The sequence below is a fragment of the Anabas testudineus genome, chromosome 24, assembly GCF_900324465.2.
Source record: "Anabas testudineus chromosome 24, fAnaTes1.2, whole genome shotgun sequence".
Lineage (NCBI taxonomy): Eukaryota > Metazoa > Chordata > Actinopteri > Anabantiformes > Anabantidae > Anabas > Anabas testudineus.
In genome coordinates this window covers 3,377,347-3,395,068 of record NC_046632.1, presented here as the reverse complement: position 1 = coordinate 3,395,068, position 17,722 = coordinate 3,377,347, and the positions used below count along the sequence as shown (strand labels likewise).

General features: G+C 37.9%; 4 protein-coding genes and 1 pseudogene across 4 annotated transcripts; all 5 read left to right on the top strand.

Annotated features, from left to right (window-relative positions):
- Window positions 1-1,502: 1,502 nt before the first annotated feature.
- LOC113149597 (trace amine-associated receptor 1-like) lies at window positions 1,503-2,501 on the top strand. Its single transcript, XM_026341805.1, has one exon. The coding sequence runs from the start codon at window positions 1,503-1,505 to the stop codon at window positions 2,499-2,501; it is 999 nt and encodes a 332-aa protein (XP_026197590.1).
- Window positions 2,502-5,658: 3,157 nt separating this feature from the next.
- LOC113149596 (trace amine-associated receptor 1-like) lies at window positions 5,659-6,657 on the top strand. Its single transcript, XM_026341804.1, has one exon. The coding sequence runs from the start codon at window positions 5,659-5,661 to the stop codon at window positions 6,655-6,657; it is 999 nt and encodes a 332-aa protein (XP_026197589.1).
- Window positions 6,658-7,466: 809 nt separating this feature from the next.
- Window positions 7,467-8,866, top strand: LOC113149595 (trace amine-associated receptor 1-like). Its single transcript, XM_026341803.1, has 2 exons — window positions 7,467-7,482; window positions 7,872-8,866. Exons 1-2 carry the CDS (start codon window positions 7,467-7,469, stop codon window positions 8,864-8,866), a joined length of 1,011 nt encoding a protein of 336 aa, XP_026197588.1.
- Window positions 8,867-10,300: 1,434 nt separating this feature from the next.
- On the top strand, window positions 10,301-11,283 carry LOC113149593 (annotated as a pseudogene).
- A 3,575-nt stretch (window positions 11,284-14,858) lies between these two features.
- LOC113149592 (trace amine-associated receptor 1-like) lies at window positions 14,859-15,857 on the top strand. Its single transcript, XM_026341798.1, has one exon. It carries the CDS (start codon window positions 14,859-14,861, stop codon window positions 15,855-15,857), a length of 999 nt encoding a protein of 332 aa, XP_026197583.1.
- The last annotated feature ends 1,865 nt before the right edge of the window (window positions 15,858-17,722 follow it).

Genomic DNA, 17,722 nt, shown 5'->3' with positions numbered 1-17,722 from the left:
GATGTTATTGTGTATTTATTTTTGTGTATTTATGTTGGTGTTGGATCTTTCCTGGTTGTGGTTCCTTTCTTTCTGTCTGTTTTGAGAACAATGGTAATGAGGCAAAACAAATTCCCTCTGGGATCAATAAAGTTTTTTGAATCTTGAATCTTGAATCTGACACCCAAAGTGCGAAAAACCCATGTTTATGGAAAGCCCTGTTATTTAGTGGGTCACATGGTGGACACCACCGCTTAATGCACAAGCCATTACCAATGGTACCTTGAGTTTTGTGAGGTAGAGGGACTGAAACCTCAAAACAATTGTCAGAATTTACACTAGTGTTTTGGGCCCTGGCTTCCTCTTAGTGCAGAAGAAGGTCACACTACTTTTGTGTGACCGAAGTAGGTAGGGCAGTTCCAGAACTACCAATGTAATAATTCAACTGACTGGAACTCATGTTTTCCTGATCTAAAATCAATTAGGTACCTATGGTGCATGTATTGGTCCATCTGATGCCACAAGTACCATCACAGAGCTGAATGATGTCCTGTTGTACAACATATACTGACATATCCTGTTATACTGTTATGAAGAAATTCAGCAAACCAGTAATGAGTGGAAAACTAAGGGGAGCTTATGAAGGGACAGGGACAAACAGGTAAAACAAATCCATGCTTAACAAGCCATGGAGTGGAGGAACATGAAGTCCATATAGGGGCGAAGGGAGGAATTGTAACATTAACTTACAAACGTCATTAATGTGTTTTCTCTTTGTTGTTGAATGGTATTAAATATAAGTGTATGTTATTACAAAGCTGTGGCCACTCATATCTATTTGAAATGACATGGCTGGTGTAACAATTATTTTGACCCTCAATAGTAAAAAACATAAAAAAAACAAAGCTCTTTGAATGGTTTAAGACCTAAATGGAGAAAATATGGCTTGGGATTATGCACCAAAAAAACACTGTTAGGATTAGAAAAAATGTTGAAAAGTTGCCTATAAAGTTAAGATAAAGAAGTTTAAGACACTTGTAAAGAACACAAGTCACATGTGACAACTGATTACTGTAACAATAAAATTAAAAGCACCAGGCAGTTGTTTGACACTAGACCCCGGTATATATAACATTGCTAATCCACATTTCTTTTAATGGAAAACTACAGAAAAGTCTGTGGTTAATAGAATGATTTCTCAAATGCAACCTGCACCTGATGTCAGAGAGAAGTCCCACATCTGATTCAACAATAATGTAATGTATTAATTATGGTAATGAAGCTGGGATTTATATATGGAGACAGTATACAGTGTTGTATACAGTGGTGCTGTTAGGAAGAACTACCATTAACACTGATTTGTAACCAAGCTTGGACTTTTAAAAGGTATGACATAATAACCTGAAATACTTTCTTTTCTTATAGAGAAATGCGATTGCTGAATGAATTTAAAATGATATTTTGGCATTTTGCAGAATTGTGGATTATTAATAGAAACAAAATATTTGCAGGAACCCAGAAGGATGGCACCACAAGTCCCCGTCAACCGCACTGCTGCTGATAACATACCTCCTTGTTATGAGTTAGATAAGGTCTCTTATGTCCTGATAAATACTCCGTCCACAATATGTGTTTTGTTGTATATTTGTCTTGGCTCTCTGTCTGTGGTAATCGTATGTGGAAACCTTTTCATTATAATCTCCATCATTTACTTTAAACAGCTTCACACTCCTACAAACTCTCTCATCCTCTCTTTGGCTGTGGCTGACCTGCTGGTCGGTGTCCTCTTGTTTCCTTTCAGCACCAGATTCACTGTGAGCTCATGTCTGTATCGTGAAAATTCATTTTGCAAAGCGCGAAGCAGCTTTGATGTAACACTAAGCACGGCTTCCATTTTGAATTTGTGTTGTATTTCCATTGATAGATATTACGCAGTGTGTCACCCTCTCACATACAGGACTAAGATGAATTTTCATGTTGTTGTGATCATGATACTGGTGAGCTGGACTGTTTCTGTGCTTGTTGCTGTAGGCTTTTTAGTTGCAAGATTACATTATGAAAAGTGTGAAGGAGCATGTTTAAGAGATGTTTTACTTGCAAATATTTTGGTACCTATTTTCTCTTTTTACCTACCAGTGATCATAATGCTCTGTATCTACCTGAAGATTTTCCTTGTAGCACAGAGACAGGCACGCAGCATCCGCAACATAACCTGTCAGAGCACAAAGTCTGGAGCAACTGTCAGTAGGATGGAGAGAAAGGCCACAAAAACTCTGGCTACTGTTTTAGGGGGTTTTCTCATGTGCTGGACTCCTATCTTCCTCTGTTTTAGCTTTCAGCTTTTGAATAATGTCTCCATTCCAGCAGCAGTGTATGAAACTCTTAACTGGTTCGCACTGTCAAATTCAATGCTCAATCCGTTCATCTATGCCTTCTTCTACAGCTGGTTCCGAGCAGCATTCAAAATAATTGTTTCTGGAAAAATATTTCAAGGTGATTTTGCTAACACAAAACTGTCCTAATATATTGTTTGGAGCTGATGGCCAACAGTCATGAGAGCATTATAAAAATCAAGCCATTAAACCCATTAACCTTGAATTGTCAGTTTAAAATGTCAAAACACATGTATACATGTATAAAGTGCATGTATAAAATATGTCGAATTATTCCAACACATACTGGCACAATGATATTTATAATATATATTCACTGAGTTAAATATTTCATATACTATGAATAGTTTTTTTTAGGTTTAATTTAAACTCAGCTGCCCTAAGTGAGACTTGAGCTCTCCAGAAGTGAATGAATAATAAAATTCTATGACTAATATGACTGATTAAAAAAAAAATGTCATGCCAATTTATGTAGTGTTTTATATTGTGACATACAAGCTAGACAATGTAAAAGTTAGCTTCGTGTTGAATTGTCATATGTGTACTTCGCATAATCGCCACTACATCTACAGTCCTCAAGAATAACTGTGAGCACAAGCCTCCTTTCCTATCATGCTAAAACTGTCTTTGCTCCAATTCAAAGTTGGTCTAGACAGGTATATACAGCATTGCACATCAACCTGAGCTGACTTGAAGAGGGGTATCAGATAGGGCAAAGTGGATTATAGTAGGAGGATTGAGAACCAACTAGACCAGGGTTGGCCACCCCTGACCTAGACAGTAACAACAGTCAGCAGGTGTGGCAGGGCATCCAGAACCTCACCAACTACAGGACCAAACTCTGAGCTGCTGACGGTGAAATCAAACTAGCAGAGGAGCTGAATATCCTCTTTGCTCGTTTTGAACTTAGTTCACAAGAGGTGGCACAGCTACACCACACAGCCCACAGCAGCATAAGCCTCACTCTCCAGGAACATGAGGTGAGGCATACGCTGCGGGCTGTCAATCTAATTAAGGCAGCTGGTCCTGATGGCATCCCAGGACGTGTACTGAAGGATTATGCAGACTAGCTGCCTGGAATCTTCACGAAGATCTTCAACCAATCCTTGCCAAAGTCCACTGTCCCTCCCTTCCTTAAGTCCTCCACCATAGTCCCCCTGCCCAAGAAATCCCACAGCTCCAGCCTCAACTACTACAGACCAGTGGCACTCATCTCAGTGGTAATGAAGTGCTTTGAAAAGCCCGTCACTGCTGCTATACAGCTCCTGTTTTCTCAAAAAAGCACAGAACATTAGAAGAGACACCTCACACCCTGGTCATTCCTTGTTTGAACTACTGCCTTCAGGCAGGCGTTACAGGTCGCATAATGCAAGGACAAATGGACGAAGCACAGTTTTTATCCCACTGCAATAACAACTCTGAATGCTGCTAAGATAATGCATATCCATCGCCTAAATAATGTATGTCCATTACCTACTGTACACGTTTGTGAGAAGATGATGCTTCTTTTTTAGATATATTTATTCTTATATATATTTTTAATGATTCTGTCTTTTATGACCTAGCACATTGCTTGTTTTTAGCACTGACTGGAGAGCACTTTCTAAAATTTTGTTGTACCTCTTACAATGGCAATAAAGACCATTCTATTCTTTTCTATTCTAGTCTATTTTATTCATACACAGTGCTTGAAGAGATTCATGCCATCGCCGATGGTAACTTGAGTGTTGTGAGGTACAAGGATTGGATCCTCAACACTCTCAACAACTGTCAGAATATACACTAGTATAGTGGGTTCTGGTTTCCTCTTATTGCAGAATGACATGAGCTCATGTAGTCAAAGTAGGTAGGCAGTTCCCGGATGACCAAGCCATTAATGCCAATGACTGGTCCTAATGTTTGTCTGATCTAATCTCAATTAGGTACCTATGGGGCATGTAGTGGTCCATCCGATGCCCCCAAGTACAACCACATACTCTTAGGGAACTGGATGTTATTCTGTTAAACAGGTCCTGACTCGTGACTCATCAGGAGCATGCCAACACGTTGCCATGCATGCCAGAATATGTGGCCCATAAACACTTCTGAGTGTTTCTCACTTTGATTTACATTTTTTGGGTTTAATTTATTTTGGTTTTCACTGATGATTGTTATTTCACAAACTCTAATGCACAAAGGCAGTGGTTCCCAAGCTTGGTCCTCAAGCACTGTCCTGCTTGTTTTCCAGCTCTCCCTGCCTTGTCCACTGTTGATTACCTGCATCAGGTGTGTTCAGTCAACCAGACCTTAGGTCATTTGTTCCACTCATTTGCATTTTCCTAATGGATGAGGCTATACCTCATTAACCCTACCGGACCTGAAATAGGCTGTGGAATAGTCCAAGATTACCCACTCTTGTCAATTTCATTAACCTAAATCTAGTTTAAGTTGTAGTTAATCTGATATCAGACATAATCTGATTGAGCTATTCTTCTTCTTGTCTTAATATGTTCTAATTTCCTGCTACTTTTATCTATATCTTTGAATCCCTTAACTTATCACAATAAGTCAAAGTTCCTGTAAACATCATGACCGTGTTTTCTTTTTGCATTGAAATAGTATCAAATATAAGTCTAGGTTATTACAAAGTTGGTACCACTCATATCCATATCCAAATGGCAACTGGTGTAACTATTATTCTGACCCTCAACAGTAAAAAATGCTACAGGACAAAGTCCTTTAAATGGCTTTAGATCCAAACGGAGCACATATGGCTTGGGTTTATGCACCAAAAAAACACTGGTAGAATTAGGAAAAAAAGATGAATAGCTGAATATAAAGTTAAGTTAAAGAAGTTATGTTTACAGTAAACTTGTCACGTGACTGATAATTGTAACAGTAAAAGCAACAGACAGTTGTTTGACACTAGACTCCGTTATACATAACATTGCTAATCTATATTTAGTTTAATGGAAAACTACAGAAAAGTCTGTGGTTAATAGAATGATTTCTCAAATGCAACCTGCTTCTGATGTCAGAGAGATGAGAAGTCCCACATCTGATTCGACAATAATGTAATGTATTCATTATGGTAATGAAGCTGGGATTTATATATGGAGACTGTACACAGTGGTGCTGTTAGGAAGAACACTGATTTGTAACCAAACGTGGACTTTTAAAAGGTATGAAATAATTGAAATACTTTCTATTCTTATAGAGAAATGCGATTGCACTGAGTTCATGCATTGTTGAAAGCATTTACAAGAATATGTTAATAGAAACAAATGATTTGCAGGAACCCAGAAGGATGGCACCACAAGTTCCTGTCAACCGCACTGCTGCTGATCACATACCTCCCTGTTATGAGTTAGATAAGGTCTCTTATGTCCTGATAAACACTCCGTCCACAATATGTGTTTTGTTGTATATTTGTCTTGGCTCTCTGTCTGTGGTAATCGTATGTGGAAACCTTTTCATTATAATCTCCATCATTTACTTTAAACAGCTCCACACTCCTACAAACTCTCTCATCCTCTCTCTGGCTGTGGCTGACCTGCTGGTCGGCATCCTGGTGTTTCCTTTCAGCACCAGATTCACTGTGAGCTCTTGTCTGTATCGTGAAAATTCATTTTGCAAAGCGCGAAGCAGCTTTGATGTAACACTAAGCACGGCTTCAATTTTGAATTTGTGTTGTATTTCCATTGATAGATATTACGCAGTGTGTCACCCTCTCACATACAGGACTAAGATGAATTTTCATGTTGTTGTGATCATGATACTGGTGAGCTGGACTGTTTCTGTGCTTGTTGCTGTGGGCTTTTTAGTTGCAGGATTACATTATGAAAAGTGTGAAGCAGCATGTTTAAGAGATGTTTTACTTGCAAATATTTTGGGACCTATTTTCTCTTTTTACCTACCAGTGATTATAATGCTCTGTATCTACCTGAAAATTTTCCTTGTGGCACAGAGACAGGCACGCAGCATCCGCAACATAACCTGTCAGAGCACAAAGTCTGGAGCAACTGTCAGTAGGATGGAAAGAAAGGCCACAAAAACTCTGGCTACTGTTTTAGGGGTTTTTCTCATGTGCTGGACTCCTATCTTCCTCTGTTTTAGCTTTCAGCTTTTGAATAATGTCTCCATTCCAGCAGCAGTGTATGAAACTCTCAACTGGTTCGCTCTGTTAAATTCAATGCTCAATCCGTTCATCTATGCCTTCTTCTACAGCTGGTTCCGTGCAGCTTTCAAAATAATTGTTTCTGGAAAAATATTTAAAGGTGATTTTGCTAACACAAAACTATCTTAACATATTGTTTGGAGAGCTGATGGCCAACAGTCATGACAGTAAAAAAAAAATCAAGCCATTAAACCCATTAACCTTGAATTGTCAGTTTAAAATGTCAAATACATGTATACATGTATAAAGTATGTCGAAATATTCCAACACATACTGGCACAATGATATTTACAATATATATACACTGACTTAAATATTTAATATACTATAAATAGTTTTTTAGGTGTGATTCAAACTCAGCTCTCCTAAGTGAGACGTGAGCTCCCCAGACGTGGATGAATTATAAAACTTTAAAAGCTGACTCTAATTTTATTTTTGGAGAGAACACACATTATTTATGGTAACATTGAAATTCCTCCAGGATGTTTTTTTGGCCTAATCCACAGTTACAGAGAAGAAATGCTTCTTTGGTTATTATTATTTGTAATTTAAAACACTCCTTTTCCATTATCACTTTATGCTTAATAAATATATTTAATAAAAACACGAGAGATCATGACCTTTTGGGCGGCTGGTTAGTGTAGTGCTAACATCACCACCTCCCATGTGGGAGACTGGAAGTCCCAGCTGTGGCCTACCTCCAGTAGGGGTCCTTAGGCAAGACCTCCTCACTCTTACCCTGTCTACCCTTGTACCCTACTTGTAAATTGCTTTGGATAAAAGCGTCTGCTAAATGACTTCTTTGTTGTGGAACATACTGCTGTCGGAGAGATCACAATTAATTTGAAGATCACTGTTACTATGAACTTACTGAGATCAATCAACAATTGGGCAAAATATTGGTTCCCAACAGTATTTACATTTTCATTTAAATCTAAATGGACCAGGGGGAAAGTTTGTGATTGTATATACTGTTCTGCAGGTCTGCTATAAAATAAATCATCCGGAACATAAACACAGACACACACACACACACATACACACACACACACACACACACACACACACACACATTATACACTTTTACCCTTGTCCAATCAAATGCATTTAAAATTTCATACATGTGATTGGACAAGACACCTTTCTACTAACCACAGTAATGAGACAAACAGTAATAAAGATCAAGTCCTGCAGTGTAGCCAGGGACAACCATCAGTGCTGATGTGTGGACTGTCGACAAGGTAGGGCAGGTGTGATTAGATCAGACAAAACTATTTTGTATTGTGCATGCATACTAATGTAAAATGATTTATTCCTACATTACATGTTTTAATGATTTGCAGGAACAGACTATTGCGTTGAAATGGCTATCGGCATTAATGGGTCTAGTATCCTCACTGACATACATCCCTGCTACAAAACAGATGTCTCTTACGTTCTGTCAAGTAACCCTTCCACATTATGTGTATTGTTTCATATTTTCCTGGATTCATTATCTGTTGTAACTGTATGTGGAAACCTTCTTGTAATAATCTCCATCGTTTACTTCAAACAGCTGCACACTCCCACAAACTACCTTGTTCTCTCTCTTTCTGTGGCTGACCTGCTTGTTGGTGTTTTAGTTTTTCCTCTAACCATGGAATTCTCTATCACCTTCTGTCTCTACTACAAACATGTATTTTGCAGAGTACGTGGAACTTTTGATGTAACACTTTGCACCTCTTCTATACTAAACTTGTGCTGTATTTCTATTGACAGATATTACGCAGTGTGTCAGCCGCTGACATATAAAACTAAGATAAATAATCATGTTGTTGTGATGATGATTGTGGTGAGCTGGGGTATTGCTGTCATAATTGGACTTAGCTTCATGATTTTAGGACTAAACCATGAAAAATGTGCCAACAGCTGTTTCATTGATGCTGTACTGTTAAACATCATGGGACTCATTTTCTCTTTTTACCTCCCAGTCCTTTTAATGCTCTGTGTGTACTTGAAGATTTTCCTCGTGGCACAGAGACAAGCACGCAGCATCCAGAGCACAAAGATAGGAGCAACTGTCAGTAAGATGGAGAGAAAAGCCACCAAAACACTGGCTACTGTGATGGGGATTTTTTTGATGTGTTGGCTGCCTTTTTTTCTTTGTACCACTACTCTTTCTTTTAGTCAGGTTTATTTGCCACTTCCTTTCATTGAATTACTTAACTGGCTTGCACTGTCCAATTCAACGCTCAATCCTTTTATTTATGCTCTTTTCTACAGCTGGTTCAGATCAGCTTTCAGAATGATTATCTCTGGGAAAATAATTCAAGGTGATTTTACTAACTCAAAACTCTGATTTAACTTTTGCAATGCTGAACTGATAAGATCCATGTATGGCACATGCATACACACACAGACACACAGTGATGTATGTACATTACTGTACTAATCAGTACCATACAGGTGGTGAATACAAAAGTGCATATTAAAGAAATCATTTGATATCTAGGGGTGAATGTGTCAATAGAAGTTTTTATAGATTAATTACAGATACTACCACTCCAACCATCTTAGACAGGGCTCCTGACGTTTGACTCTGACAAGAAGGTTTGTTTTACACAAATGTCACTCAGCAAAGACTCAATTCACTTTTAACATTAATACCTTAAGAGTGGCTGCAAGAGATGAAGGACTTCATTGTAAATTAATTATGCTCCTGAACCACAACCTTCACAACAGTGGAAGCTTCCCCTTTGTATCATTAATGTAATTAAAATAAATCTCACATAATTCACTGACGACAGGAACAGAATGAAAGCTGTGTTTGTAAAACATTACCAAATAGCAAAAACACAGATCTCATTAACTATTTTAGAATTTGCCACTAAAAAAGAAAAGTAATCCTTAATAATGGACACATTATTTTAAGTTAGGAACTAAGTGTATGTATTCCAAGTCAGGTCAACCTGTAAGAGACTACAGGTTCACTGTGATGTTAAATTTCAGCGAAGTCAAACAATGCAGTGCTTAAATCTTCTTTAGTTGACATATTAAGAGGCTAAAATGTGTTTCAGAGTTTGACCAAGACTGAAGCCTGTCTTAAGCATTATTTTTAAAGGCTAAATATGTCCACAATATGTTTTCTACACCCATGTTAAGCACTATATTCAGTTATATCAGGTTGTATCATCTAGTTGAGTTAGCATCTTAATTGAAAGTTCAGTTACACAGAGAGATAAGCTCATTAATCCTTTTAATATGAATATCAGGGTTTCCAGGGATTTAAAACTTTAACTCAGTAAAATAATATAACAAAATATTCTATATGTGGAGGTAAAATCCTGGTACTGAAAAGCTCCATTCAAAGGTCCATTCATGGTGTAAATACTGTACATAAAGTACATCTCTAGAAAACATGACCTGATTCCACACATTTATCATGTAATCTTGCACAAACTCATATTTGGAAAGGATGTATAGTAATGTAATAAAAGTCTGATTGGACAACTGAAATCGTCATCATTATGTTAATGAGATAACAACTCATAATAATCAACACCAGCAGTGTTACACCAACAGAAACTAATGAGCAGTGTTGTTGCATCATTTATCTTGAGGGGACAGTGTACTATTAATGATATTCTTCAAATGAAATGGAATTTTTTTTTTTTTTTAAGAAACATCATGCTGTTTGTTTTGTACATTGCTATTGAGTTAAATGCATGTTTTTTTACATTTGTCAGCACTATTGATTATAAACGCTAATCTAATAATTATAACCTGTAGGAGCATGGAAACACAGTCTACTGGTTCCATTGTTTATGACATGCATCCCTGCTATAAAATAGACAATGTTTCTTACATACTGATAAGTACCCCTTCTGCAGTATGTGTTTTGTTTTATGTATTTCTTGGCTCATTGTCTGTTGTTACGGTCTTTGGAAATCTTCTGGTAATAATCTCCATCATTTATTTCAAACAACTCCACACTCCTACAAACTCTCTCATCCTGTCTCTGGCTGTGGCTGACCTGCTGGTCGGGGTTTTAGTCTTTCCTTCCAGCATGGCGTTCCCTATCAGCTCATGTCTTTTTAGGGAAAATGTCTTTTCCAAGTGCGGGACAGTATAGATATAACACTTTGCACATGCTCTATTCTGAACTTATGTTGTATTTCTATTGACAGGTATTACGCAGTGTGTCAGCCTCTGACTTACAGAATTAAGATAAATCATTCTGCTGTTGTGGTCATGATCCTGATCAGCTGGACTGTATCTGTCATAACTGGAAATAGCTTCACTTTTGCAGAATTAGACCAAGGAAAATGTAAAACATGTTCACTTAACATTATATTTGCAAACACCATAGGGTTTATTCTTGTATTTTATCTCCCAGTGGTCATAATGCTCTGTATCTACCTGAAGATTTTCCTTGCTGCACAGAGACAGGCTCGCAGCATCCAGAGCACAACATGTCAGAGCACAAAGTCTGGAGCAACTGTCAGTAAGATGGAGAGAAAGGCCACAAAAACTCTGGCTACTGTGATGGGAGTGTTTTTAGTGTGCTGGTTTCCTTTCTTCTTTAGTGTCACCTTTCTTTCCTTCTTCATTTCAGTGCCAGTTCCAGTGATAGAAACACTGAATTGGTTTGTACTGTGAAATTCAACACTCAATCCATTTATTTATGGTTTCTTTTACAGTTGGTTTAGATCATCTGTCAGAATGATAATTTCTGGAAAAATATTTCAGGGTGATTTTACTAACTCAAAACTGTGATTTGCTAAACTAACAACATATCAATAAACATGGTTGTTAATTTAAGATTCACTTAGAATTGTTATTCCATTTATATTCAAATAAACAGATACAGTAAAATGTATGGATTCATGTCAGTTTAATTTAAACAGTGAAGCTCGGGTATCCAGCTTTCTGAAAATTCTGGTTGTGACAGTCTGATCATTTTGCATTGTCTTAATTGATACACACCAGATGCAGTGCAGTGTAGTGAGGTTACATATATTGGGTTATACATGTCATTACTATCATGTCACATTATGTTTTTTTAAATGTCTGTAATAGTAGTATGCTGTGTAAAATTATCTCCTAACTGAGAACCAAAAAATATAAGTTATTCTATTATCTTATACAATACTTTGTGAAATGTTACTCTCATAAACTGAAACTAGCAAATATTATTTGCTTTTCCATTTAGCCAGTTTTTTGAATGTGTGCAAAAAATTTAGATGTTACACTAAGTAATTCACCAAGTAATTTTTATTCAACAGAATAATCATAATGTTGTTAGTTTTTACAACCTGTAACACACTGATATATCAAAGCTTCTTTAAAGATGTAGTGTGTAAAGTAGCCTTTGGTTTGGTCTATTCTGTGCTACTGTGGAAACATGACACCCTCCAATGAAAGGAACCTACTTCCTATGTAGATATAGTATAAGCCTTTACTATATCTACATAGGTAGTAGGTTCCTTTCATTGCAAACAAAACATTGCACTGCTCTTTCTGCTCATTACATTTACACACATAATGACAACATAATGTGAATATTATGTACCATGTCTGCTAAGAAAGCCCTCTAAATCTTACACAATACATTTTAGACACTGAATTGATTTATAATTACAAAAATAAAAATTGAAGTTAGCTTCATATTTCCTGTGCAGCTATGAAAATGGTATTCTGTCCTATACTTAAAAGTAAAAAAGTTCTTTAGATAATGTGACAATTTTGTTTGACAGTGCACAACACATTTTTTTCTAATCTGTTGAACAGTGGGTCACATGTTGGACACCACCGCTTAATGTACAAGCCATACCCAATGGTACCTCGAGTTTTGTGAGGTAGAGGGACTGAAACATCAAAACAATTGTCAGAATTTACACTAGTGTTTTGGGCCCTGGTTTCCTCTTAGTGCAGAAGAAGGTCACACTACTTTTGTGTGACCGAAGTAGGTGGGCAGTTCCAGAACTACCAATGTAATAATTCAACTGACTGGAACTCATGTTTGCCTGATCTAAAATCAATTAGGTACCTATGGTTCATGTATTGGTCCATCTGATGCCACAAGTACCATCACAGAGCTGAATGATGTCCTGTTATACAACATATACTGACATATCCTGTTATACTGTTATGAAGAAATTCAGCAAACCAGTAATGAGTGGAAAACTAAGGGGAGCTTATGAAGGGACAGGGACAAACAGGTAAAACAAATCCATGCTTAACAAGCCATGGAGTGGAGGAACATGAAGTCCATATAGGGGCGAAGGGAGGAATTGTAACATTAACTTACAAACATCATTAATGTGTTTTCTCTTTGTTGTTGAATGGTATTAAATATAAGTGTATGTTATTACAAAGCTGTGGCCACTCATATCTATTTGAAATGACATGGCTGGTGTAACAATTATTTTGACCCTCAATAGTAAAAAACATTAAAAAAACAAAGCTCTTTGAATGGTTTAAGACCTAAATGGAGCAAATATGGCTTGGGATTATGCACCAAAAAAACACTGTTAGGATTAGAAAAAATGTTGAAAAGTTGCCTATAAAGTTAAGATAAAGAAGTTTAAGACACTTGTAAAGAACACAAGTCACATGTGACAACTGATTACCGTAACAATAAAATTAAAAGCACCAGGCAGTTGTTTGACACTAGACTCCGTTGTACATAACATTGTTGATCTACATTTATTTTAATGGAAAACTACAGAAAAGTCTGTGGTTAATAGAATGAGTTCTCAAATGCAACCTGCACCTGATGTCAGAGAGAAGTCCCACATCTGATTCAACAATAATGTAATGTATTCATTATGGTAATGAAGCTGGGATTTATATATGGAGACTGTATACAGTGGTGCTGTTAGGAAGAACTATCATTTCCATCATACACCTTCTCCATCGCACCTACACCCACCTGGACAAGCCTGGGGGCTTAGTGAGGATCATGTTTTTTTATTTCTCCAGTGCATTCAACACCATCCAACCTGCACTGCTGGGAGAGAAATTAAAAAACATGCAGGTCAACACTCCCCTGATTTCCTGGATCATGGACTACCTCACTAACCGCCCACAGTACGTCCGCCTGCAGAACTGTGTGTCTGACACTGTGGTCTGTAGCACAGGTGCTCCACAGGGGACAGTTCTGTCTCCATTCCTCTTCACCCTGTACACCTCAGACTTCAGGTACAACTCAGAGTCCTGTCATCTTCAGAAGTTCTCTGATGACTCTGCAGTTGTAGGATGTATTAAGGGTGGAGATGTCACGGAGTACCGTGGAGTGGTGGACAGTTTTGTTGACTGGTGTGGACTCAACCATCTGCAACTGAACATCAATAAAACAAAGGAGCTGGTGATGGACTTCAGGAAATCTGGGAGTCCTGTCATCCCTCTCTCTATACAGGGGGAGGAGGTGGAGGCTGTATCTGAGTACAAATACCTGGGAGTGTACTTGGACAACAAACTGGACTGGACCAAAAACTCATCAGCATTGTACAGAAAGGCTCAGAGCCGGATGTACTTCCTGAGGAGACTCAGGTCCTTCAACATCTGCAGCACCATGCTGCGGATGTTTTATGAGTCTGTGGTGGCCAGTGTCATCTTCTATGCTGTGGTCTGCTGGGGCAGCAACATGAAGGTGGCAGACACTAACAGACTAAACAAGCTGATTAGGAGGGCTGGCTCTGTTCTGGGGGTGGAGCTGGACCCTCTACATGTTGTGGCTGAGAGGAGGATGCTGTCCAAACTCCTCTCAATCTTGGACAACCCCTCCCACCCACTGCACAGTGTGTTGGTTGGACAGAGGAGCACGTTCAGCCAAAGACTTATTAACATTAAATGCTCCACAGAGCGCCACAGGAGATCCTTTCTACCTGTGGCCATCAATCTGTACAATTCCTCCCCCCTCTGTAAGGGGTTGGGGAAGTGAAACTGTCATATACTTGTGACCCAATTTCATTTATCTATTTTCTATTTTTCATATTCTGTATATATATTGAGTTTTTCGGTATTGATGTTATTGTGTATTTATGTTTGTGTATTTATGTTGGTGTTGGATCTTTCCTGGTTGTGGTTCCTTTTCTTTCTGTCTGTTTTGAGAACAATGGTAATGAGGCAAAACAATTTCCCTCTGGGATTAATAAAGTTTTTTGAATCTTGAATCTTGAATAACACTGATTGTAACGAAGCTTGGACTTTTAAAAGGTATGACATAATAACCTGAAATACTTTCTTTTCTTATAGAGAAATGCGATTGCTGAATGAATTTAAAATGATATTTTGGCAGAAATTGTGGATTATTAATAGAAACAAAATATTTACAGGAACCCAGAAGGATGGCACCACAAGTCCCTGTCAACCGCACTGCTGCTGATCACATACCTCCCTGTTATGAGTTAGATAAGGTCTCTTATGTCCTGATAAACACTCCGTCCACAATATGTGTTTTGTTGTATATTTGTCTTGGCTCTCTGTCTGTGGTAATCGTATGTGGAAACCTTTTCATTATAATCTCCATCATTTACTTTAAACAGCTCCACACTCCTACAAACTCTCTCATCCTCTCTCTGGCTGTGGCTGACCTGCTGGTCGGCATCCTGGTGTTTCCTTTTAGCACCAGATTCACTGTGAGCTCATGTCTGTATCGTGAAAATTCATTTTGCAAAGCGCGAAGCAGCTTTGATGTAACACTAAGCACGGCTTCCATTTTGAATTTGTGTTGTATTTCCATTGATAGATATTACGCAGTGTGTCACCCTCTCACATACAGGACTAAGATGAATTTTCATGTTGTTGTGATCATGATACTGGTGAGCTGGACTGTTTCTGTGCTTGTTGCTGTGGGCTTTTTAGTTGCAAGATTACATTATGAAAAGTGTGAAGCAGCATGTTTAAGAGATGTTTTACTTGCAAATATTTTGGGACCTATTTTCTCTTTTTACCTACCGGTGATTATAATGCTCTGTATCTACCTGAAGATTTTCCTTGTGGCACAGAGACAGGCACGCAGCATCCGCAACATAACCTGTCAGAGCACAAAGTCTGGAGCAACTGTCAGTAGGATGGAAAGAAAGGCCACAAAAACTCTGGCTACTGTTTTAGGGGTTTTTCTCATGTGCTGGACTCCTTTCTTCCTCTGTTTTAGCTTTCAGCTTTTGAATAATGTCTCCGTTCCAGCAGCAGTGTATGAAACTCTCAACTGGTTCGCTCTGTTAAATTCAATGCTCAATCCGTTCATCTATGCCTTCTTCTACAGCTGGTTCCGTGCAGCTTTCAAAATAATTGTTTCTGGAAAAATATTTAAAGGTGATTTTGCTAACACAAAACTATCTTAACATATTGTTTGGAGAGCTGATGGCCAACAGTCATGACAGTAAAAAAAAAATCAAGCCATTAAACCCATTAACCTTGAATTTTCAGTTTAAAATGTCAAATACATGTATACATGTATAAAGTATGTCGAAATATTCCAACACATACTGGCACAATGATATTTATAATATATATACACTGACTTAAATATTTAATATACTATAAATAGTTTTTTAGGTGTGATTCAAACTCAGCTCTCCTAAGTGAGACTTGAGCTCTCCAGACGTGGATGAATTATAAAACTTTAAAAGCTGACTCTAATTTTATTTTTGGAGAGAAGCTAACGTAGGAGAAATATGATCTCTCTTGCTAATTCCAGTCAGAACTCTGGCTGCAGCATTTTGGATTAACTGGAGGCTCTTTAATGAGTTATTGGGACACCCCATTAATAAGGAATTACAATAGTCCAGTCTGGAAGTAACAAATGCATGGACTAGTTTTTCAGCATCACTTTGGGACAGGATGCTCCTAATTTTAGCAATGTTTCTTAGGTGAAAAAAGGCAGTTCTAGAGATTTCTTTGATGTATGAAGTGAAGGAGATATCCTGATCAAAGATAACTCAGAGGTTTCTTACAGTATTACTTGAGGCCATAACTAAGTCATCAATGGTGAGAATGTGTTTAGACATAGTGTCTCTGAGATTTTTAGGCCCAAACAGTATAACCTCTGTCTTGTCCGGATTTAGGAGAAGGAAATTGGAGGACATCCAGGTCTTTATGTCTTTTAAGCATTCCTGAAGTTTGACTAATTGATTAGTTTCTCCTGGTTTCATAGATAAATATAGCTGGGTATCATCTGCATAACAATGGAAATTTATAGAGTGTTTCCTAATAATATTGCCTAAAGCGGACATATATAAAGTGAAAAGAATCGGTCCAAGCACAGATCCCTGTGGAACTCCATAGCTGACTTTGCTGTGCATGGAAGACTCATCATTAACGTGTACAAACTGAAATCTATCCGATAGATACAATTTAAACCACTCTAGTGCTGTTCCTTTGATTCCAATGACATGTTCCAGTCTGTGTAATAAAATGTTGTGATCTATAGTGTCGAATGCAGCACTAAGATCTAACACAACGAGTATAGAGAGTAGTCCATTGTCTGATGCTAGTAGAAGATCATTAGTGACCTTTACCAGTGCTGTTTCTGTACTATGATGTACTCTAAATCCTGACTGGAAATCTTCATACAAGTTATTGCTACGCAGGTGGTCGTACAATTGCTTAGAAACTATCTTCTCAAGGATTTTAGAGATAAAGGGCAGATTGGATATTGGTCTATAATTCGCTAAGACCCCTGAGTCCAGAGTAGGCTTTTTGAGTAGGGGCTTGACTACAGCAACCTTAAAAGCCTGTGGTACGTAGCCTATTTGTAAAGACAGATTGATCTGATCTAATATGGACGTGCTGATCAAAGGTAAGACATCCTTGAGGAGTCTAGTCGGGATGGGATCTAAGAGACATGTTGATGGTTTAGAGGAATTAATTACTGAAATTAATTCAGAATGATCTACGGGGAGGAAGCAGTCTAAGTACGAGCGTGGATCTAGAGTTGTTGTACAATCCATGCTATATGCAGGGAGGATCTGATCAATTTTTTCTCTAATAGTTATGATTTTATTTGTAAAGAAATTCATGAAGTCATTGCTGCTGAGAGTTGAGGGAATACTAGGTTCAACAGAGCTATGACTCTTTATCAGCCTGGCTACAGTGCTGAAAAGAAATCTGGGGTTGTTCTTATTTGCCTCTATTAATGAGGAGTAATATGAAGTTCTAGCTTTACGCAGGGCTTTTTTATATATTATTAAACTATCTTTCCAGGCTA

What these genes read in the sequence shown, in the direction of transcription:
- LOC113149597 (XM_026341805.1), top strand. Translation starts at nt 1,503, where the DNA reads ATGGCACCACAAGTCCCCGTCAACCGCACTGCTGCTGATAACATACCT.
- LOC113149596 (XM_026341804.1), top strand. Translation starts at nt 5,659, where the DNA reads ATGGCACCACAAGTTCCTGTCAACCGCACTGCTGCTGATCACATACCT.
- LOC113149592 (XM_026341798.1), top strand. Translation starts at nt 14,859, where the DNA reads ATGGCACCACAAGTCCCTGTCAACCGCACTGCTGCTGATCACATACCT.